At 38.8% G+C, this 24,259-nt stretch overlaps 1 protein-coding gene and 1 long non-coding RNA gene across 4 annotated transcripts in view; one reads left to right on the top strand and one right to left on the bottom strand.

The window, feature by feature from the left end:
• INTU (inturned planar cell polarity protein) overlaps nucleotides 1–24,259 on the top strand; it is a 32,990-nt gene extending 8,731 nt beyond the window's left edge. For 2 of the 3 annotated variants that reach the window (XM_083571136.1, XM_083571135.1), the window contains exons 2-16: nucleotides 857–1,443; nucleotides 7,011–7,096; nucleotides 8,044–8,247; nucleotides 9,997–10,115; nucleotides 10,542–10,631; nucleotides 10,925–11,002; nucleotides 12,357–12,546; nucleotides 14,535–14,588; nucleotides 16,171–16,233; nucleotides 16,662–16,880; nucleotides 17,326–17,781; nucleotides 18,764–18,861; nucleotides 20,863–21,052; nucleotides 22,806–22,960; nucleotides 23,317–24,259. In XM_083571136.1, coding sequence (XP_083427262.1) covers nucleotides 857–1,443; nucleotides 7,011–7,096; nucleotides 8,044–8,247; nucleotides 9,997–10,115; nucleotides 10,542–10,631; nucleotides 10,925–11,002; nucleotides 12,357–12,546; nucleotides 14,535–14,588; nucleotides 16,171–16,233; nucleotides 16,662–16,880; nucleotides 17,326–17,781; nucleotides 18,764–18,861; nucleotides 20,863–21,052; nucleotides 22,806–22,960; nucleotides 23,317–23,428 — 2,701 coding nt within the window. In that variant the 3' untranslated portion in view covers nucleotides 23,429–24,259. Of the gene's footprint in view, nucleotides 1–856; nucleotides 1,444–7,010; nucleotides 7,097–8,043; nucleotides 8,248–9,996; nucleotides 10,116–10,541; nucleotides 10,632–10,924; nucleotides 11,003–12,356; nucleotides 12,547–14,534; nucleotides 14,589–16,170; nucleotides 16,234–16,661; nucleotides 16,881–17,325; nucleotides 17,782–18,763; nucleotides 18,862–20,862; nucleotides 21,053–22,805; nucleotides 22,961–23,316 lie in introns of those variants that run through there. The other variant, XR_014538425.1, reaches the window with a different exon arrangement.
• LOC310742576 lies at nucleotides 1,219–10,261 on the bottom strand. Its single transcript, XR_014538574.1, has 3 exons — nucleotides 5,147–10,261; nucleotides 2,734–4,708; nucleotides 1,219–1,332 (listed from the first exon to the last, which is right to left on the bottom strand). It is a non-coding gene; the product is annotated as an uncharacterized lncRNA (long non-coding RNA).

Here is a 24,259-nt window from a genome sequence, read left to right as displayed (position 1 = left end):
TCTGGTTGAAGCCAATCTAACTTCCTTAGGGCCTGGGACCACTAGGGTGTTGTTATTTATGGACCTTGAGGCTCTCCATGGGGCATACCAGGAGAGGCGGTCCCGTAGGTACGAGGGTCCTAGGCTGTGAAGGGCTTTAAAGGTCAAAAGCGGCACCTTAAATCTGACCCTGTACACCACCGGGAGCCAGTGCAGCTTGAAAAGCACTGGGTGAATATGCTCCCATGGCAGAGACCCCGTGAGGAGCCTCGCTGCAGCATTCTGTACCCGCTGGAGTTTCTGGGACAGCTTCAAGGGCAGCCCCGCGTAGAGCAAATTACAGTAGTCAAGCCTGGAGATGACTGTCGCATGGATCACTGTGGCCAGGTCGGGGCGGGAAAGGTAAGGGACCAACTGCTTGATGCGGCGAAGGTGGGAAAATGTCGCCTTGGCTGTTGCTGTAACTTGCGCCTCCATGGAAAGGGAGGCGTCAAGGATTACACCCAAACTCTTAACGGAAGGCAATGGCACTAATTGGGCGCCCGCAAGAGAAGAGAGTTGGTCCCTCATCCCCATGCCATCCCGACCTAGCCATAGGACCTCTGTCTTCGAAGGATTTAGTTTCAATCGGCTCCCACGAAACCATCCAGCCACAGCTTCCAAGCATCTGGTCAGTGTGTTCGGGGCCGAGTCGGTGTGGCCATCCATCAGCAGATAGAGCTGAGTGTCATCAGCATATTGGTGACAGCCCAGCCCAAAGCTCCGGATAATCTGGGCAGCAATAATTAATAAATAATTAATAAATAATTAAAAATTAAGCAGATTGTAAGTCATTCTGTCTTCACTGTCATTCTAATACTGCCCTTGTCTTTCACAGTGACCTTGAACCTGAATGGTTAGATAGTGTACAGAAAAATGGAGAATTATTCTATCTAGAGCTGAGTGAAGATGAGGAAGAAACTCTCCTTCCGGAAACCAATCTGGATATGCCTGTGGTGAACCGTGTCAGGTTTTGTGAAAATGAAGCTGAGGTTATTCGTGAACGATCTCAAAAAGATAGAAAGAGTGAACACAGACTGGAAAAGTTCACTAAAATATTAAAATATAAAAGGTTTTTATCAAAACATTCTAGTAAGAAGATGTCAAGTGACAAATGTGATGTTCGTGCCTCTGGCCCAGCATCCATACTGAAACATCATTCTGGTCAGAGGATGGAGGATGTGGCCCAGCAATGGTACAAAGATGTCTGCCTTTATGTAAATCCGAAGAGGCTATCAAATGCTGAGAGAGGAGAGCAGTTCAAGCTTCTGGAAGCATTAATAGGGATTATCCATCAATCTCTATGGAGAAAAACTGAAAAACATAATCACAGTATTGAATCTAGAAGTGCCAATGAAGAGAAACTCGTAGTACATGGTTTGATACCAGGCAGCTCAGCAATAAAGTCTGGTCACATCTTGATTGGTAAGTGTCACAATTTATGCAATTCTGGCCATGCAACCCAGTATTGTGGGAGGTGAAAGGGTTACTTATTTCAGTCCAAGTGACAACTTTTTAATTGGTTGGCATGGTCATGGTCTTGCCATGGATCGAGGAATCTCAGAATCTCAGCTCTCTTTTGACAATAGACTTGTCCCTGCAGCATGTGCAGGCGGCAACCATATTGTGCAAGGGTTCTGTTACTGGCCCCCATGCGAATCGGCAGAGCAGGCATAAGCGCACCCCGAACTGCCCTCTTCCAGGTCTATAAGGACCTGCGTGTTGGCAATCACGTGTCAACTGGACACACCTAAAATGGTTGTTGCCTGTATAGTAATAGCAGTAAGTATTAGGGAGTCGGTCACAGTTTGAATATTTTTCCTAATTTTTCCTAATTTCAATGTAAAACATCTCCAATAGTAAAACCCTCTCTGGGTTCCAATATTATTATTTTTCCCTGAGCAAGCATGTTGTGGTAGCTTTCAAGCACACATACTCATTCAGTAAACACTGTTCCTTTAAGAAGAATTGCATGCAAACACGCACAATGTTAAGGTTTCCTTTTGTGTACGTATCCTTTTAATTCCTTGAATGGCACTTCTGCTTTTGGTTATACTGGTATTATGTAATACCTAATCTCATTAATGTTAGCAGAAATTAAATCCATTATGAACGCTACTGAGTGATTATGAACTTTACATTTATGGAAGGTTCATTTAGGCATATGGCAACTTGGGAAAATGGCAGTGAAGAATTAAAACTATTTTTTGTACAAAAGCATATTAGCATTGAAGAAAGCATATTTGCAGTATCCCAAGCTACCAACTGCTATTTTATATTATGTTCTGTTTTTCTTTCTATCATACTTCAGTCCTTTGGCTTTGAACTGGTAAGTGAGCTGCATCTTCTGCCAACTCATATCCAGATATATAATTTCCTTATAAAGTACTTTAAAATTATAGATGTGCAGTGAACACTGGGTACTTTTAGATCTAAATGTGGCATACAGCAAAATGTGTATGTTACAAATTTTGTTATAGTTGGCAGAAATAACTTATAATTAAACGCAAATGCTTTGCTTTTTAGTCAAATATATTGATCAAATTTTGCTTTTTTGGCAAAAGAAATATGTTAGTGTAGTGTATTTAGAACTAGAAAAGTTTTTAACGAACTGTACATCTTGCTTTTAAAATGAACACTTAGCTTTAATTTTAAGAAACTGATGTGATCGCAAAGTTTTATAAAAACAAGCAAACAAACAAAAACCCCACTTACTTTGAAACTTTAAATTCTCTACCATGTTGTTCCAGGAGAAAGTCAGGATAGGACCTGAGTGGAATCCAAAAATGGAAATAGGCATGGATACGTAGAAGAGAATCATGCAACCAGATGGTGTTTTGTTTTGTGTGTTTCCACAGCAGTTTTCACTGCCAAAGAAACAAGCTGTTTGTTAAACTGGACAGGTTAAAATGATGGTGATATTATGCTCTCTGCCCAGGCTTCCTCAACCTCAGCCCTCCAGATGTTTTGAGACTACAATTCCCATCATCCCTAACCACTGGTCCTGCTAGCTAGGGACCATGGGAGTTGTAGGCCAAAAACATCTGGAGGGCCGAGGTTAAGGAAGCCTGCTGTATGCCTCTGTGCTAAAATTCTTAAAAGAACACCAATCCTGCCTGACCTACCAGCAGGACAGATACCCTTGTAATGATACAGGGTCCATAATAAAATAGCTATGAACATAACAAAACTTGGTCTGCTATGGGTAAAAAGTTAGCCTGGAGCAGTAATCTAGCATAGTGTTTGTTGGGAAATGGCAACACTTCATTGCATTTGCCATCTCGCTAGCTGGGGTTCTGCCAATAAATCCTTTCGTGTATTTGTAACCTGAATTATTCCTTTTCTTTATTCTTGTTTCTTTCCTCCCTTATCTGAACAGTAGGTTAAACTATATTTCCTGGCCTTAATTCAGCTAAAGTTAGTTGTGGTTATATTCCGCTGAAAGCAACGGGACTTACTCAGAACTAACCTTAGCTGGATCAGGGCCTACATCGTTCTCATTTATTGCCTCCATACAGCTTTCAAAGATGGGCTAGGCAAGGCTTTCTCGAGACTATTCAGTGAGCCTCGTGGAAGTCATTCCCTAACCACAATGTGACATTGACTAATTACAACATTGATACATGGAAATCCGTGTATTTGTTTAGCCATCTTTAGTAAGAATATTTGGTAGCTATCATCATAACTGGTAAGATTTGTTAGCATATAAAGTAGCACTGTAGAATTCATGTCAACCAACATCTAAACGGTTTTTTATTATAGAATCGCTTTACCTCAAATGTGCCCACTTGGCTGCTTCAGTCTGTGGGTTGCCACACAGTAGTTCCACACTTACAAGAAATCATTCTTTTAGTGTAGCAGCACCTACACTTAAGAACCCTCTGTCTGCTGACACCAGATAGGCACTTTGGCGTATTCTTTTTGGTGCTGGCTTAAAACATTTTTGTTTAGGCCAGCATATCCAAACACATTGATGTTGAAATGTTTTCATTTTCTTTACTGTTGATTTTAATTGTTTTTGAATGTTTCCAATTGCTTGTTTTTATTTATAATTTTAATATTTATCATAAACCACGTAGAGCTTTTGTTACTATCAAGCAGTGTATGTGTTTTGTTAAATAAATACAAGTAAGTAAATTTTGAGAAGACCGCTATTTAAGACAGCTGTCTGAAATCTGCATGGCATATTTCTGTTGTGCACCTTATATATGAATCTATTTCTGTACCTTATTAAAGGGGCATGGGAGTGCCCTTTTACTTAAGTAAGAAAAACAATGGCCTGCAATTATAAGCCTTAAAATTCTTGAGCTTGGCATATTTGGGCTATCTGATGAGGTCCATGAAAGTGCCAAATTTCAAACTGATCTGATTTTTTAAAAATGCCACAGGTGCAGCTGACTTTAAAGTAATGAAAATTGATATTTCATTCTCCCTTTTTCTGATTTTTGACCAAGTGTGTCATCCCCGCCCCCCATTTTTAAGAAAACTATTGAGGTTCTTTATTCAGGCTTTATTTGTGATTTAAAAACAGCAGTTTTAAATCATTGCCGATGCAGTGTGAAGCGGATAAGTATTCTTGCTTGCCCAGCTTTCTTTCAATGAGCTTATGCTAGTACAGGCCTATACTTTGGCTAACTTCTAAAGCATGCCAAGGAATTCTAAACTCATTTTTTCACTTTTTGTTTATTGCCTGCTGTAATGGTTATAGGGGTTGCTCGTGCGTAAGTTACCGCCACTCCTGGCTAGGTTGCCTGGTTAAACCTTTTCTGTCTAGACAGCCCTACTTCGTGGCTGTTTCAGTCGCTAGCAGAATCCGTCAGTGGGCATTTTTTGAACCTCTTCCAGCACAAAAGTTCTTTGACGCCAAGTCTCCGCCTACTCTCCCTGCGCGGAAGTCTTCTGCGCAGGGTGGGTGTGGGTAGCGGAGGACCCGTGCTCTCCCCGCTGGTCTCTGGCGAGGAGTCCTGGAGCCCCCTCGCCGATTCCCCCATCTGCCCCCCTTTATCCCTGGTGTTACGCTGATTTCCTTCCCCAGCCGATGAGCTACCTCTCTCCCTGCTGGGCCCTTCTCCAGCATCACTTGGGAGCCTTGCCTCCGCCTCTGGCTCCGATGGCAGTTCCCTGACACCTGCCATGCAACATTTCCCCCCATTAATTTTTCTGTATTCCAAGTAAGACACCTGGCATATTAACCAGGTGGGTAAAGAGGCTTGGAGTTACAAGAGCCTTAACAAGAGGCGAGATTGTGAATTTTCAGTGAAAATTGGCATCCCTTGCAACTTCTGTCATCATGACATTTTTGAGCAGCTTACTCCTGCAATGCATTATTATGAAGGAATTGCCTAAAGAAAAGGTAATAACGGTGATACTCTGGTGGCTAGATTTTAGGTATCCAGTTTCTATGCAGCCACAATGGAAAATTTTAATGTTACAGCTGCAGGAACAAAATAAATAAAAATGGAATCCCACAGCTGAGTACAGGAAACTTTATTTCCGTATTTTTCCCTCTCTAGTTTTTGAGATATTAGTTTGATTGATTAGTGGTAATTTCTCTTCAGGGAATCTTTTTTGGGTGGGGAGGTGCTGTGGGCAGGGGTAACAATTTAGGTTAGTGGTAACAAAATTGACATGGTTCAAGCTGATGAACCATGGTTTGTCTGGCATAGAAGCCAATCAAAGATGTAAGAGAGGAGAGCCCACAGCAGTCAAGTCAGAAGGCTTTTTCCAAAAGAAAGTTTAGAAAAGCAAGATGGTGTCATATTGGCCACTTGGCACTGATACTCACTATTGATTTATATAAAGCATTTTTATCCTGCTCATCAGCCAAAAATGATTCCTAGAGTGGCTTACAAATTTCATTAATAATAGTAATTTTATTTATACCCCGCCCATCTGGCTGGGTTTCCCCAGCCACTCTAGGCGGCTCCCAACAGAATTAACGATAATAAAAATTTAAAAAATGATAAAACATCAGACATTAAAAACTTCCCTAAACAGGGCTGATTAGACTCAGATTTATAATCTAAAAAGACATGGCAGTAAAGAGAAACGGTTTGGAGGAGATGAGTGGGGGGAAGCAAACTCAAACTTAAAAGTTTTTTCAGTTGTAATGGCTGACTAAAATGGAAAAAATTCAAGGAGAGAAGGCTCAAGAAGTTGCTGGTCTTTCTACAGAGCAGGTGAATAGGTTCTGCAGTCCCAACTCTCTTTCCCTCCTATTTTAGCCTTTGGCTAATGAAATAATCTATTGCCTTTTAAACTGTGGGGTGGTGTTCTGCTTATGGTGGTGTAGAAATTTTATCATCATCATCCTCTAATGGAATGGTTGCTGATGAGGGAGAAACCTGACAGCTAATCTTCCAGCAAACCCAGGGAGACACTCTACAATCCCATCTCTCTCCCTTCCAGCGTGTTTTGGGGGGCCAGGCTGTCTGATTTGAATTTAGTAGAAATAGATGTGTGCCTGCTGGGCAAATAGAGAAATGCAAAAGTTGAGCTGGATGCTGTCTCAAGGAGAAACTTGCTGTCGCCATATAGCAACTTGCTTGATGCTGAGAAACCTAGAATTGGTACCTTCAAACATGGCAGTGCTCTTCCTTTTCAGTTGTGTTAGCACACATACTATTCTGAAGAATTCCTCTGTTGCTTCCAGTGATGACTGTGTAATTAGATTAGGAATGTGATTGACAGATGAATTCAAGAGTCAGTCAGACTTCTATATAAACTTCTGCTAAGCAGGCAGAATAAGAAAATGTTATTTGAGGGGAACCGGAAGTTGTTGTTTTTTACACTGGGCCTTCTAAGAATTACTTTACATTGGGGTGGGAAACCTTCGGCCTCTGGGCCAAATTAACCCTCAGTGTTCAGTAGTAGCTTAACCAATTCTTAACAGAAAAGCTTCTGTGCCATACTTTCTTATCAAAAAGTGTGTTCTTTTCTTGTTCTGCTTGCCTGCTGCTATTTTAATCTTATTTTTTTGTTTCAACTTTCAGGAGATGTTCTTGTCGCAGTAAATGATGTTGATGTAAACTCTGAAAATATAGAAAGGGTTTTGTCTTGCATTCCTGGTCCTATGCAGGTATACTATACTCAGTTTTTAAAAAATTAGTGTTCTAAGAAAAACATACAAACTTGAAGTCTGTGTTTTTACATGTAATTTATACAAGTACATTTCTCTATAAAATGCAGCCTCCCCTCAAAATATATCCCCTTGTTTCGGAGTGTGGGGGAGTTGCGGGGGGGTGGGGAGAGAGAGAAGCATGTAATTCCACCCCAAGGGCAAAGTCATACTTGGAATAGACCATTGAAATCAATAGACATAAATCCATTGATTTCAATCTGTCTAACTAACATTCACCCCTTGTTTTTTGCCCTTGGATAAGAGATGGTATTATGCCTGAACTTGTTAGTTAAAACTAATGTTAAACATTGGATGGTATCCAATGATAATCTAGTTCACTGGCTGCTTTTAGCCAGACTCAGAGTTGCTGTAGTTACTGCAGTATGCTGGCATTTGAACAGGAACGGGCAATTTTGTTTAGTGAATTCCCTGTCCATTTATTAGTAGAGCATTGATTTGCATGTTGCTCAAACATTCCAGATAAAACCTTTCATAGCAGATGGCTGCTATGAATTAAATGCTTCCTGCATTTCTAAAGCTATTGGATAGTATTCAATAGAAATATTTTATTGCTTCTCACATAGGTTTCCCAAAATGCTGTATTATATTTCGCTTGTTCCTCATGTACTGAACAAGCTGAGCCAAAAGAGAAGCAGGATCACTGAAAGCAAACCTCTGGAGAGCTTTAACTTGGATGCTTTGCAATTGAAATTAATTCTTACACTGTAGCAGAAATTGATTATTTTTCAGGCTAATGCTAAAAACTTCTGAATAAGCCAAACACTTGTACTGTATTGTGAAACCTGCTCACTGTCACACTTTGGGATTAAGTTCAAAAGCAGTTTAAAGAACTGGTCTTCACCTAGCAGGTACAACCTGTTAAAATATTTTAATTCTTACAACAGGTGAAGCTTACATTTGAAACAACAGTCTTTGAGTCAAAAGATGCATCCCAACAAAGATGTAAGCAGACACAATCCTCCATGAATAACCTGCTCAAAGTGTTGTGGAGAGACCATTACAATGACCCACAGTTCTCTATCCAAAGTATACCACATATTATTATGTACCTCTCACTCAAACTGGATTCTGATACATCTAAGGATGAGGTATGTATTCTTAACATAAAGAATTTTGAAACCCATTACTAATACTGAACTATAGTAGTAGCAGTAAATAAATATAATACTCAGAACCGTGTGTGAATTTCTGCTGTGGTTTTTTTAAAAATAGCAACTTTCTAGTCTTTAGTACTGTGAAAAAAATGTTTTAAAATGTTTTAGCAGGGGCAACTGATACCTTGTACCCAGGGAAAGTGCTGAAGGAAATTAATCTGCAATGAAATCACTGTTGCAGCTAGTTTTAATCTTGTCTTGCACTATTAATATGAATGTTACATGCCATTGTTTCAGCTTGGTGTACCTGAGCTTGCTTCATCTTTATATGATGATGTGTGTGCCTTAACAGAGCAAGTGCTGCCCACACCATTAGAATTTTAGTGCTCATCTAAACCAAGGACTTGGGCTTCATAAGCTCTTTCTGGTATGCAAATTCTGAAGTTTTCATAAGATAGCTCCCGATTTAATACCATGAATTTGAATGAGTTTCATAGAGGCTACGGTTTTTTTGTTTACCACAGAGCAGCAGACTATTATCTCCTTTCCCTGAGAAAAGACACTCTTCAACAAAGGGTGCTTTTTTAGAGTCCAGTTCTTGGAGACTCTTTCAGCTGCACAGTTCTATGTCAAGAATTCCATTCAGTGCTCTCATAATGCCCAAGCTCTGTTGATTGGAGGAAAAGTACATTACATTAGAAACAACCAAAATTAAAACGTAATTTATTTACTGTCAAACTAGTTAATAGAATGCTGCTCTGTTTAGAAAAAAACCGCTGCGTTTACAACTACAACTTCTTTTCTTTTATTAAGTCCATTATCCCTAGCTTTTGTACCTGTTAAACCCCCAAGACTTCTTTCAGTTTGTTTTGAAGATGCCTAATCTGGTGCAGCAATACGTGTTAGACCTTACCAACACTTCATATTTAGAAGCGAAGCTGCTGCTAAGTTCTTTGTTTTGCATTTTCTTTTCTTTCCCTGGGAAAGAGTATAGATATTTCATAGATGAACCTTGTAAAAGTATTTTTGTTCAATAAAAAGGAATAAGGTTTTTTCCTCCATTTTGTGCAGTGCGATAAAAAGACAAGCCCATTTCCCCCCCTTGTTGAGACAGATTGATGCATAATAATATCCTTGTTAGTTGGGCATTTTGAAGACAGATAATTAAACTCAATGAAAGTGGCAGAGACTTGCCAGTTCTCTCAGTTGTGAGATTGAAGGTCCTTTTTAATAGTTTGAAAAGAAAAATTTCCCAACAGGGGTTTTGGTACTGCCTAGAAAGAAAAAGGGAAAGAGCCTCCAGGACACAGTTAAATTAGTTAAGAATAATAATTAAGGTTGCAATTCTAAACGAGCTTACTAGGACACAGTGGGACTAACTTCCAAGTAAATATGCCTAAGATTGACTTTTAAATCTGAATCTTGAGTCTTGTTTTAAAAGGTTTAGATAATTATGCAATGGTATCCTGAAACAGGTGACATCATATTTCAGTTTATTTCAGACTAGCGTTGAATATCACCCACAAAATTAAGCATTACAACTCATACATACAGTAATTGTAGTTGTAAGGAAACAAAATAGAACTATCTATTGATAGTATATGCTTTTCACAAAGATACTTTTAAAGCAACATTATCTGCAGTTTTTCATGTAGGAGATGGGGGGGGCTGCTAAAACCCGCTAAAATATAATTCATCAATAATCCTTTCTTAACTGATACATAAACTGGCATTTTTTGGCAGCAAGAAATTCTTTACCAATATCCCATATCAGAAGCTTCCCAAAAAATGAAAAGCGTAAGAGGAATATTTCTTACGCTGTGTGACATACTGGAAAACATGACAGGAACACATATAATCAGGTAAGAGTCCTTTATTTCCTTCCTTTTTCCCTCCTTTGCCTTGTGGGCACAAATTTTATAGATATACTAGTTTCACATCAATAGTGTTTAACTGTCTCAGATAAATTATGCTGCTTGTGGAATTTGCAAATAAAGAAATAATAAAACATTGACTGAAAAAATAAATTATATAACTTTGTAGCCAAAAACATCCACATTACCAATCAGGAAAAAGAAACTTGAATTGTTATTGGTGATGATAGAGTTCACCTCCCTCTATCCAACCTTCCCCCTAATTATAAGCTCAAAATCACAGAATTAACCATTTTACTATGTAGCCACTATGGTCAGCTAATCAGAGTTATGGGGCAAGGTATTCTAGCCTATATATTTCTTTATAAGCTGCTTTCATGATAAATTGTTCCCTTGTGTGCTGATGTTTTGTAGTTCATCAATGTTTTTATGTGGAAAACTGATCCATGTCGCTTACTGGAAGGAATCGGATAATCTCCTTGTAATTGGCCTTCCGGCTGAAAGGTAAATTTGTGAGATATTTTTCCTAAGTGACATTTTAAAATGGTGGTGGTGGTGGTAATGTCTAAAATAAGCCACTAGCTCTCTTATATTGTTGCTGGATAATGTAGATAGTTTCTGACATTATGTAACAGCTGGTAATCCTAAATTCAGAACTAGCATTCAATTACTTTCAGTGACATTTAGTTTCAACTAATTAACTTTTCCTGGATTGTGCTCATTTTGTCATTCAGCTGTATCTGTATTCATTGTATTATGTTAGCACAATTCTTAGAGGAGTTGTTTTGGTTTTACAGTGTCCCTCTCTCTCAGCTAAGGAACATGATTGCAGATGTTGTCCGGACTTTGAAATTTATGTATGGCTCTCTGGACAGGTAAAATACTCCTAAATATACATTTTTTTCTAATTACTAATCCTTTTGCAAATTTGGGATTTGGATATGATGTTGTGTTGCTTGAAACCTGATTTCTGGAGAATTTTCATTTGGATCACAAATCCCTGTCCCTTTATTTGCAAACTTACAGTTCCAAAAGTGATTTGCCTTGAAGCAGCATAGTGAGAAACTCCATTTCAAAGCTTTATTGTGTACAGAACTAGCTGGGCAGTTTCAGGCTATGTGTAATTTATGTGTTTCTTTGACATGATTTGCTAAAGGTTATCCTACTTCATTTCTCAGTGACAGAATGAATTTTGTGTGCTGAGCATCATACTTACTCATATTTCACTTTACTTTCTAGATGCCACTTAATAATCATCATCATCATAAACTGGAATGAAAGACATTCCATGCTTGTTTAAATTCTTGCATATGCCCTGTGACATTGTTTGAACTTTCTTTGAACAGTACGTCCCCATTCCATAGCTTAAACGTCATTTGAATGTTTCACTATGTGGCCTAGGGAGATGCTCTTAGAGAAACACAAGTCCCAAAGTCGTTTGGATGCTGTAACCATAGAAAAGCTGCTGCAGGGGGTGAGGCCAAAGGAGTGTACATTTTTCATATATTAGCTAGTAAAAATCACCTGCTTCTGGGCTCGAGGATTATATTTTCAACCAGGTGCTCTTCCAAGCTTAACTCCCTCCTACCCTAGGCAGGTATCATAGATGCGCAGAACTTGTTGTATGGTTCTTTGGATCACAGTCAATGTCTAAAACATTGTAAAATATGTTCCCCAGTAAAATTTTAGAAAACATTTTATTCACTTCTTATATTTCAACTATTAATATACCTCTTAATTGTCAAACTTCCTTAAGTGGTATTTTTTCCTATTAAACATTGTGTGTCATTGTCTTTAAAGATTTAATTTTAGTTGTAATTTAAGCGTTTTACATGAAGGCTAAAATAATGTGTGTGAAATGCTGAAATGTGTGAAATAACTGAAATTTCCTCCAGTTCCTTTCCTTTTTATACCATTTGAATCTCATGCTCTAAACAGCATAGTTAATGGTTTGCCATGAATGCCCCAATCCCATCCACTTTTCTCCTTGCTGTATATTATATATCTAAGTTAGAGTTTTAACTGTGAATTATCATGACATGCAAACAACGCTATTGAAGCTCAAATAGCATGAAAGGGGAAATTATGGTTTGCTGTCTTGTGCTTCCTTCTGCCTTCCAGAAAGTTAAGTCAAATTGTGGTATGCTGCCATAAAACAATTTCTGCTGTGCACACAGGTTATGGAAGGACATTTCTTGTTGTTCTAAATTTTGCTTTATGTTTGTTCAGTGCTTTTTGTCACGTAGGAAATGTTTCTCGGTTGGATCACTTTTTCAACCTGTTCTTCCAGCAAGCCCTTCACCCTCCCAGACTCAGCTCATGTACCAGTCCTAGTTCTCAACACTATGATAACTGCAGTGCATTGCTTTTGTACAACTTTCCAGGAGTGCGGTGGTTGTGCCTTCCACAAGAAATTAAGGTAACCCTGACCACAGCTTTTAAGAGAATTAACAGATGAGAACCCAAGGTTGAAGAACCCAAGGTGCATAGAGAAATCTTCATATATTACACATATTATAAGGCACAACTCTTGCCTAAAACGGTGTGTTCTCACTCTCAGACCCAAATTGAGTAAGAGGGGGCACATGCCTTCGACAGATGATTAGGGGAGTGGCAAAACAGCATCTTGTCATGACAAACCCACAGCATGAGAGATAAGAGGAGAGAGGAGCAGCAGCTGAAGCACAAGCTCATTCATTCCTTATGGTCCAGCCAGGTTCTGCTTATTATAAGATGTGGGTGGTTGTCCACCCACCTTCTCTATTAAGCACAACCCAGCCAGAATGTAAGGGATCACTCGCTGAGCATGTACACCTTTCTCTTGCACAACTCATCAGCTTAACTCCTCTTTTACATTCCTGCTGGACCAGCAAGAACGTAAAGGAGAAGTCAGGCCCTGATGTGGTGTGCCTGACTATAGCCCACCCACCTCTTCTAATAAGTGGAACAGTTTTGCTTATTAGAAGAGGTGGGTGGCCATAGAAAGGCTTGCCCCCTCACCTGCCCCAGGAAGAGGAAGGTAAGAATTCGGAACATGAACGTAAGGCTTCTTTTTTGCAGCAGCATGGGAGGGATGAAGGCTCCTGCTGCTGCCACTGAGAGAAGGAACCCTACAGAAGACACATTGTGTGCCCCCCCCCCAGCAACCAAGAGAAGAAAGTTCATGAAGCCTTGCATCTCTCAGTGGCAGGTGGGGGGGACAAAGCTGCATAAGATGGAGTGGCAGGGCAGTCTTTTGCCCACTACAGCAAAATTTTTAGATCAAGCACACTTCATTCTCACAACCTAGCGTAGTGTATGTATGAATTTCAGTAGTAAATCCGAGGTTTAAAGGGCAGCTCTAAAGAAATGTGTAGCTCAAAAGATATTTGGGCTTGTATTTCTGAATACTCAGCCCTGTGAAGTGAATGCACTAATAATTATTTAAAAGGTCGCTATGCGCAACTCAGTTCCCATAATATTGTCTGTTAAAAGCATACCCCTTCTCTAGTTTTTGGAGTGATACAATTGTAGTGCGAAGTTTTATATTTTTGATAGATTCAGTTAAAAGAGTAATTTTGCCGTAAAAGTTACTTATCCCATTATTAAGTGGAAGACTAGCAGCAGTTTCAAAACAAAAAAACCCCACAAACTGAGAAAAAATTATTGCCTACATGGGACAGGAAGTGTTTTCAGTTGGAGATTAGGAAGAACAGAGAAACTAACTATTTGAACACCAACTGTGTAGCTTGCAATTCTGGCAGCACTGGTTTAAACCTAATTTTTCTCACTGAGATATCTTGTTCACATACTCTGCAGGAAGTGCTTTCTTACAAATTAAGCTCTTTTCACTGTGGAACATATTTTTGGCTGGTACCTTATGGAATGATTATGAAGATCTATAAATAAAAGGTTTTCTTAATGAAACTTACTGTAACGCACTAGATCCTGAAGTGTGCAAGTTTAACACTTCTTGGGTGAAACAATGGTAATGTGTGAGAATGTTTTGGAAAATTTCCATAGAGACAAAAACTAAGTCCTGAGTGAAAAACATTTTTTCTAATAACTCAGCTGGATACTAAAGCTTTGCCAGATTTCAAGGGAACTTCATGCCTTGTTTTAATCCATGGAAATAGAGAGATTGGCATGTCTATTATATTAAACAGTGGGTTTAGGAGACTGAGAGAGAATATTTTTCTTTCATTTCTGAAGGGGGAAGTATGCAACCACTGGGTGCTTTTCTTTCGACCCTGATTATAGCAATCTACAAGAGTTTGGAACCTGATTTTGCTCTGGTTCTGAAATGCCATATGCATCTGTTACTGACTCTGTGTACTGTGTACTATTGTCTCAGTACTGAGAGATGCCAAGGAGGCTTCGTCATTATTTGGAATAAATTTAATGTTTTCATTTGCTAATGTTTTTCAGGTAGAAATTGATACAGCTCTGAGTGAGTTGGAGGCGGCAGACTTTGCAGAACTAGTAAGGAACCTTTTTTTTTTTTTTTTACACACACTCGTTAGCTCTTTCAGGGCCACAGTCGGGGGCACTGCTGGAAGCCCACTGAAACCCCTGTCACAGCAGGAAGACACTGCCTGAGATCTGCAGCCCCATGGCCTAGCTCATGGGTAGGCAAACTAAGGCTCAGGGGCCAGATCCAGCCCAGTCGCCTTCTCAATCCGGCCCGCGGACAGTCCAAGAATCAGCGTGTTTTTACATGTGTAGAATGTGTCCTTTTATTTAAAATGCATCTCTGGGTTATTTGTGGGGCATAGGTATTCGTTCATTCCCCCCCCCCCCGCACAATATAGTCCGGCCCCCCACAAGGTCTGAGGGACAGTGGACTGGCCCCCTGCTGAAAACGTTTGCTGACCCCTGGCACAATATAGTCCGGCCCCCCCTAGCTGTTCCTTCTTGCGGCTTTCTTCCTCTGACTCAGGAGGATCAGCCACCTCCCATTTGTTCCCTTTCCTCTGGGCCCCAACCTGACTTCAAGGTAGAGAGAAAAGCAGGGAAGCAATGGCTTCTGCTTTTCCTCACTGTCATTGCCTTTGAGAGAGGGTGAAATGCAAGGGCAGCCAGAGCCAGTGCTTGCTTGTCTCTCCCTTTGGACACCAATGAGATTTGGTGACAGCTAGCCAATACTGAATCCACTGAGGGAAGGTGGAGGGAGGCTCTGTAGTGGTATGCAGTGAAATATAACTATCTATGTTTACTTATTTGTAAGCCATTATAAACAGTACAGAAAAAAGAAAATATAATTTTAAAAACTGAGGATTATTACAATTATCTGTTGTACAATGGTTGCTGCAGAATATATTACTAGTAAATAGTATGTGCCTGTTCTACATATACTGACAGAAGCTGTGTGTACATGCTGTAATCATTGTGATACGTTCTTTTGAGCTCTAGACATATTTTATTATTTCTCTCTAATAATAAAGTATTGCAGTTTCTCCAGGAAACTTTAAAACTTGCTTCAGGGAACTTGAATGTGCCAGAAAGTGATTTAGTTATTCTGAAGTAAATGTTATATGCGATTAATACTCATTTTAATTAAAGTAGATCTGATTTAGTAAACTGTAAATGTGTACATCTGAGGCATAAAGAAAACAATTATTCTAGCTCTTTCACTCACTTTCTCCCCTTCTGGCTTTTATTCTAAACACGATTTCACAAGTTTTCAAGAAATATTATACATATGAAAGGCTATGCTGTTTCGCTGTTTGTGCTGGAAGAAGTCCCTCTAGTGGCAAGAGTTGCAACTTTGAAAGCAAAAGAACTCTGTTCTGACAAAGATAGCTTTTGAAAATGAATCTAAATTGATTGATTATATTAGTTATAATCAGCTTGACAAAATAACTGATAATTTTGTGACAAATTAGAACTTCTAGAAAGAAGTTTCAAACTTCTTCAGTGTCTATGTATCACTACTGGAAGACATCTGCTGGCCATTTAAAGAAAGTATCCTGAGGAATTAAAGTACTGTGTTGTATAATGCTCAAATTGCTTACCTTGAATCAGCTGAAATCTGAAATGGTGACTTAGTTTTTTTGTTTTACAGTCGGAAGATTACTATGACATGAGACGACAGTATACAATTTTGGGCTCATGTCTCTTCTACAAGGTAAGACATCAAACCCTTACCAACATACAGTCCCTGGGATTCTTTGGGGGAAATCATGTGCTTTGAATGTATGGTATGCAACGCAGCCTAAGTCCATGGAAGTGGGAATAATTTGATATGAAAAGGCAAAACTTTATACTAGACCTCCAAGTCTCAGAGCTTTTATGAAGTAATGGCTTCATCTTTTCAAAGTTCACCTTTGCAGCCTTTGGGGTTGGAGGTTTTGCCTTTAGATATAATGAAAGCTGGATTTCTTGGGAATCCAGTGGATTCATTGCTTGGTTACAGGCAATGTGGCAACATTCCCTGGTTGCTATGATTTCTTTCGCAAATAAAACCAAACCCTTGCAGGCAAAAAACTCTTTGAATAAAGAAACTGGTTATATATGATATCTTGAATCTATGCTGTCTCTTTGTTTTTAATTCAGGGATATTTAATTAGTAATCACTTGCCAAAGGAGGATTTGATTGATATTGCATTATATAGCAGGCATTATTGCCTCTTGCCCTTGGCAGCAGAACAGCGCATTGGTCAGTTGGTAATATGGCGAGAAGTGTTTCCACAACATCACCTTCAGGCATGTGAAGCATCTTCTGAAGGGTATGAAGAACCCAGAGCAAGATACTTTTTACTCATAGTTGGTCTGGTAAGTTTTGTGGGGCGTTTGGTACATTTGCAGCTGTTTTTCTGTTAAAATGCATGCTCTAATGAACACGTGCTAAAGTTCCATATATGTCATTTATGAACATTTCCTTTCTGCTCAAGTTATTTGAAATATATTTTGTGTCAGGTCAACAAAGGAGGTCCTGCTTCAAGTAACCCACAACACATGCACACATACTCCACTGAGTGGGGTATTGACATGATACAATACCTTCTCAGTTGCAGTATTATACCACTAGAAAAGTTTGGTTGCCACCATCCCTGTCATTGTAAATCACGTCATTTTTTATGTCTGGTAGTTGCTTTGCTCTCTGGTTTGAGTTCTGAGATTTTGACTCTTGCTTGTTCTGGTTTTTCTGTATTCTTTTGAATGTCACAGGCATTGAAAAATGGAATCCCACTAACATATTGTTCCCTTCTTCTTTCAGAGGCACTTTATGTTGAGTGTCTTGTTGGAAGCAGGAGGTTGTGCTTCCAAGGCCATTGGAAATCCGGGGCCAGATTGCATATATGTGGATCAGGTCAAAGCAACTATCCTTCAGTTGGATGGAATAGATCTCAGCATAGATGAGAGTTTGGAATCACCCTCCACTCCGCTGCTATCCTGTGTAGATTGGTTCCTCCCTGCATCGCGGGACAAACTGGAAAGCTTGACCAGCTTGTCTTTTCTCAACAAACTGCAGTACACAGCAGGCACTCCCGCAAGTAAAAAAGTGCCATTTAGTGATTCTTCCTTAAGGACACGTAAGCCTAGTCCCTTAAGAAATAGTGGGATGCCTGACAATGATAGCAACAGCCCTGAAGCAGGAAGTGGGAACCTTAATACAAATCCTGTGCAACTGAAAGGTCCTGGACGACTTGATGGAAGTAATAGTCTGTTTACGGTAATGCTCTTTCTTTCCCTAAATTTCTTAAAATTATGTTTCCCACATAGTAATGTGTTGGCACAACCAGCGAAAGCAAGCTGAAGGAGTACTTCCTGAGTGTAAGGGGAGGATGTGGTTCATGTCCATGATGTAGCTTCCCAGTCTTACTTCCTTTGGGTTAACTCCTAAATCATTTTCCATCCATAAGCATAGCTTGGAGAAGTGAGAGTTGCCAAAAATGAGTTATGTATATGGGTGTGCCATGTATTCTAATGGGAAGGTTTTTGTCATAGTTGTATAACCCTGTTTCAAGGGTGCTTTGCGTGCCGTCATTGCAAGATGAGGTCACCAAAGTGTTCCTCTCTCTTGCCAGTATTCAATAATTACCCAGCTGAGTTCCTTTTTCTTTCACATGGCTTCCCCCCAGCACCTATCCTACAAAGGTTTTTTCACACTACTTAACCAAAAGTATGTGTAATACACATTTGGTAGTACAGTACTTCTAAATTCCAAACTAAACAACAAGAATCAAGCATGAAATTTTAATTCTGATTGGCATCAAATCAGTTTAGTCTGATCTGCATAATTTATTAAAACTGCATAATACATATTTGTGCTGAAAGCTATGGGTTGTATGCAACTAAATTATACTTAGACGCTTTGAAATTGGTGAACACACATTAGTATTGTCCATTATTTCTTTGGGTTTACTCAAAGTATGACTTCGTTGGCTACAACCGTCCATCTCTCCAATAAAGAGCACAAAACAATTTGTAACAGAAGATTTGTTCAAGTTGGTTTTGAAAAACAATTACATTTTTTAAAATAACCGTAAATCTTTCAAAAATAATGTAGCATGTCACTTGATAGCTCAGCATAGGATCAGAAAGCATGTGAATTGCTGAACTAGCTTAATATTTTTAATAACAGCCTTGGTATTTGTATGTTAAAATCTGAATCACACACCTACTGTGAGCTTTTAATTCTGCTTGTTTTTCAGATCGCCAAAAAGAAAAATATTCTTCCAAATCCTTTTAATTTAGGAACCCTCAAAAAGAACCTTACAGATAAGGAAGCTGAACTGTATAATGTTATGAAGTAAGGTGTTACTAACTTTTGTTCTTTAGCTTCTGACTACATTAATATTTTGTGTGTGGATGTATGCAAATAAAAAAATAAGCCTGGTGTGCCAGTTATTAGACTGCCTATTGGAAAGTGGTCAGTTTCTGAAGCTGTGAATGTCCTTGTGTGGCTGGTAGCCCAGCTTTATAACTACATTAAGGTGTGCAGCCGTTGGGTAGCCAGTGTGCTATGCGAGTGTACACACTTTTCCTTAGAATGAATTGCCACTAACCGTGCACCTCCACACAGGAAACTTCCCCATGATTTCTTCACCTTCCCCACTTAAACTATGTGGGGCAGCAGGAAACACTCTCTGCTAGGCTTTCCTTGGGAATTTGGTATGAAAACACAAGCTTTTCACTAATATGCATATATTTTTGTGTGCAAACTATTGCGGTATTTCATTACATTTGTTTAGGATTGAATCTGACCAAAAAAAAAAACACCCCACACAAAATCATTGTTAATTGTTACTGGTACAGGTTTCCTGCTGTTGTTGCACATTTCTTATAAACTCTTGTTTTAAATAACTTGACTTTTTGATTAATCCTTTTGAGCCCAGTTCTCTGCACTTTTGCTGGGGCAACTTTTTATGCTTGGGCATACTTACTGTCATCTCGTGCTTGGGCATGGGCCATAATGGACTATGCTTAGGAGTGGCCTTGCTGAGAAGTAAGATGGACTTTGAGGGTCTGGACACAAAGGTCAGTCCAACACATGGACTGACATCCTTTGTTGTTGTTTAGTCGTTTAGTCGTGTCCGACTCTTCGTGACCCCATGGACCAGAACATCCTTTACTCCCCTATTAATAATGACAGGTAGAATAAACAGCTGATTTCATCTGCTGTCTTAAGCCACTCTTCCTCCACAGACAATCCAACCAAAAAGCTCATCGTTTCTGCTGTCAGCAGGTAGACTACCAGCAAAATTGGAGTGTCCCTGCTTAATTTGACCAAATTCCTTGAAACTGTAAGGAATATAGTTGTGACCCTGCTATAAGTTGGTTCAAATGCCAAATCCTACAAAAAAAATCTAACTTAATTTCAGCTAAACAGAATAGCTTGGAATCTTAAGAGAAGTCACCAGCTTCTTAGGACAGAACATACAAAGCAAGTGCTTCAGCAAGCTAAGGAAACAAACTTTTACATAGTTCTGCAAGACTGCTTTATTGCAATGTGTTGTAATATATTCCACTGTGCATAGTGTTGAACATTCCCATATTATATTATTATATAACAGCTAATGAAAACTTAACTTCATATCAGCTCACTAAATGTTTCCTGTATTTCTCAGTAGTGCAGCAAAAGTTTTATCTCAGACCTAACTAGTATGTTGGTACCTTGATTCTCAAACTTAATCTGTTCCGGGAGTCCGTTCGACTCCTGAAACCGTTTGAAAACCAAGGTGCAGATTCTGATTGGCTGCAGGAGCTTCCTGCACTTCTGAAAAACGTTCACTTGCTTCCGGGTTTGTGGCGTTCAGAAGCCGATTTGTTTGGCAACTAAGCTGTTCGGGAACCAAGGTGTGACTGTACATGGAAGTCAAGCTAAAATGATTATAAAGACTGATTCCACTCCCCTCTGTCTTTATAAGCCACCAAAGACAGTACCCATCTCTCTCCCATGATGATAAGTACAGAGATTGATGGGAGAGTACTTCTAAGCATACACACTGAAATATCCTATCAGTTATCACTTTCTAATTGAACAGATTAGCTTTTAGATGTAGAATATCCGATCTGGAAAATATCGCTTGAATATTTTTGTCTATTTGGTTTCTCAGTTAATTTACTATTGCCCATGACTATTTCAATAAAACACTATCTATGTTCACAATTAATTGGTATAGAAACCAGCCACGCCCTAGGAAAATTTCTTACTATGTTGTAGCTGATGGGTTTGCTTTGCACAGTAGGTTTTGTGCTCTTAATTGTAAAAAGGTGATGGTTGATTAACTATTTTCTTTTGCTTTTGAAGGTTGACATCTGGTCCTGAAAACACTCTCTTCCACTATATTTCTCTAGAAACAATGCATGGAATTTTTATCACTCCAACACATGCTGAAGTCGCACAGCTGAGTGGAACTATCCATCCCCAGCTCATCAAGAATTTCCATCGCTGTTGCCTTTCCATCCGTTCCATTTTTCAACAAACTATGACAAGTGAAGTATGCATCATTATCGTTAATTATGGGGAAACTTTTGTTCCTAATAAGGGAATACCTAGCTACTCACAAGTAATCCCTACTGAATTCAATGGGACTTTCTCCCAGATAAGTGAGTATAGGATTGCAGCATAACTCTTTCCTCTTAAAATGGGGATAAATTCACTTTTTAAAATAAATTTAACTTCTTAACTGCATTACTATGGCAAAATTAACTGTTTATTAATGAAATATGATCTCAATTTAAATAATGGCAGAGCCAGACTTTGTGGAGTTTATAAAGTCTGTACTTCCAAGTAATTCACTCTGTCTCATTCAGATATGACAACAAACCATGGTTTCTTGTTACAATAATGAGCTGTAGCAAGTATTGGGCTTACACACACCTTTCTACAGTTCATAAGTACAAGGAGAGGATGGAAGGAAGAGAGGGGAGCACTAAGTCTGGAGCGTGCCATGGCATGTCCTTGTATCAAAAAACTATAGTATTTATGTTAGGTTGAGACACAGAATTTAAGCTCCCTGGAAAGATTGATTCTACCATTCATGAAATCAAGAGAGGATTTGGTTATTGCGGTCTGATTTTACACCTGAACCAGGCTGCTGCATTGTCAACTTTCTTTAGCACAATGGTCAGTACTATGTATGAAAATTAAATCTGTTTTACTATATGTGTTTTTAATCTCAAATTTGATACATGTGATTATGTAAAAAATAGACGTGCTTACATAATGTTTTAATGTAACACAGATAAAACCTTTTTTGGTATAAGCTGAGGGCCGAACGAAGTGGATAAAATGTGATTTAAGTGAATTCTTTCAACTGCTAACTTTAATAAGAAAATCCAGCTGAGAAGTATATGTAATGATCATTTTCTTCAGTATATATATCTCCTTAGCTGTGGCACCATGCCTAGTTTTATTCTTTATGTCTGCAGCAAAGTCGCTTTGGAAGCAAACATTCAACTTCGAAGAGAAATCAGAGTAATGTTATATCTCCTGAGTATGAAAATTTCTTTTCAATTCTAGCTGTAGCTGAGTAGACAGCTATTTCTTGGTTCATACATCACATTAAACCATAGTTTAAAACAAATTATGATTTAATGTGAAGACACATTGTGCTGATGCATGCTGCTGAAATGTACTGCACTGCCAGGAAACAAGCCAGAATCTGGATTTTTGTAATGTCTGAATCCAGCATGGTTGGGCTTTTTTTCAGCCAGAACTTGCCAGAACTCAGTTCCGGCACTTCACAAGTAGGTGCCATTGCCATTATAAGAGAACAAGGGAAGTGGTAATGGTGAGTTCTGGCACCTCTTTTTATAGAAAAATAGTGCTGAGCATGGTTGCTCTCTTCAAACAATCCATGAACAGTAACCAAGGTCTGTTCTTGTCTTACTGCTTATAGTTTGTTTGGAGAGAAACGAACAATGAGCCCACATTCAGACAGCACAAAAAGCCAGGCTCTGGTTTGTTTCGTGACATTGCAACATTAGCACTTTTCAGGAGTGTGCACCAAGTACACTGTATGGTCACATTAACCCTTAGTTAAAAACAAACTATGGTTGAATTTGATGTGTGACTTCAGCCAGTGTGGACAGCTATTTATCAAAAGGTGTAAAAACGTCCTGTCATAACATTTCAGAAAATATTTGATCTATGTTTTATAACAGACAGTGAAAGCAAGGTTCCTATTCCTTGCTCATAATGCTAATTCAAATTTCATTGCCCATTTACTTTCTTGTTTTTCATTACAGACTAAAAAGACTGCAGGTAATAGAAGTTCAGACCGCAGAAAAGCAAATTCTGGCCTACATCAGGTGAAAGAACATGGGGTGTTGTTTGAATGTTCTCCTGACAACTGGACGGACCAAAAGAAACCTCCACCAACTATAATGTACTGGGTTGTGGGGTAAGTGAGCAATAATACCCTTTTTTCTGTTTTATGGACTGCCCAAATCCTCAAAACTTCTGTTTTCCAAAGTTTGTAATTCAACATCTTTTACATGGGTGGTCTTAGTCACTTCCCTAATGCAGCTATCTATTTTTAACTTTTGTACCACGAAGGATGAAAACGTAGCAGAGGATCAATTCAGTGTGCATAAATATACCTAGCAAAGAACATTTTGAAAGCTCAGCACGTACTGCTGTATAGTTATTCCATTTTTAGTTCTTTATGAAACCCTTACAAAAGCACGGACTGTTTTTAGAATAGCCTAAAGATCTTATTCTGACACAAAGTTCTTTTTTTTTTTTTTTTTTTTACAGGAGACTCTTCATAGATCCCAAGCCTCGGGAGTTTTATGTCTGTTTTCATGACTCAGTTACAGAGGTTGCTGTTGAACTGGCTTTTAAGCTATCTTTTGGCTTAGCTCTGTAAATTTGTTTAGCTATACATCATAAACCTTCCAACACACTTAAGGCACACAAATAAGAATTAAATTATGGTTTTGTCCTGGATGCTCTTTGAAGTGTTCCTCTAAAATAATCTCGATGAATAACTTTTCAAATGTTTATAATAATACATGGATGTCATCAACAGTATTCTGAGTTGACTGACTTTTCAAATTACTTGTTTAAAAAAAAACTAAGCAAGTGGTGATTTTCTCTTTACTGCCTTGCAACAAATTTTGCACATAAGCTCTGTGATCAAGAAGGGTCTGTACATGTGAACCATATGTAGATCTGTATTCTCAGAGCCAAGTTTCTTTCTTGCAAGGTTTAAAAGCTCAAAACATGTTACACTTTCCTCAGGTTAAAAATGCAGTTGCGCAGGGGCACTTTGTGCAAATGTGAACAGCCGTAAAGAACTCAGTTTCACACACACACACTTCTGGACTTCAACTAAGGGAGTGTAATGTTTAATATATTACACAGGGTACAGAATTCTAAACATGCTATGGAATGTATTAAAGATCAGTGGGGGTGAAAGAAACCCCTGAACGTTTTCTGATTTTTATCTTACACGGGGGGGGGGGGGAGGGTTGAGAGGAAAAAGACTACCTTACATTAAAGGGCTATAATATTTTATACAGTAAATGATGTTATGTATAATTATGTGAATGAATAAACATTACTTGTTATAAAGTAACATTACCCTTATTGCAGATGCTCTGTGGCAAACATCAGAAGGAAATAACCATTTTGTTTTCAAAAACTTTGTATAAACTTTTTTATTTTATTTTTTTACAATAAAGACATATTTGCAGAA

Source organism: Podarcis filfolensis (genome assembly GCF_964270895.1).
Source record: "Podarcis filfolensis genome assembly, chromosome: 9".
Classification (NCBI taxonomy): domain Eukaryota; kingdom Metazoa; phylum Chordata; class Lepidosauria; order Squamata; family Lacertidae; genus Podarcis; species Podarcis filfolensis.
The sequence above is the reverse complement of the archived record's forward strand: the minus strand, read 5'-3'. Positions and strand labels throughout refer to the sequence as shown.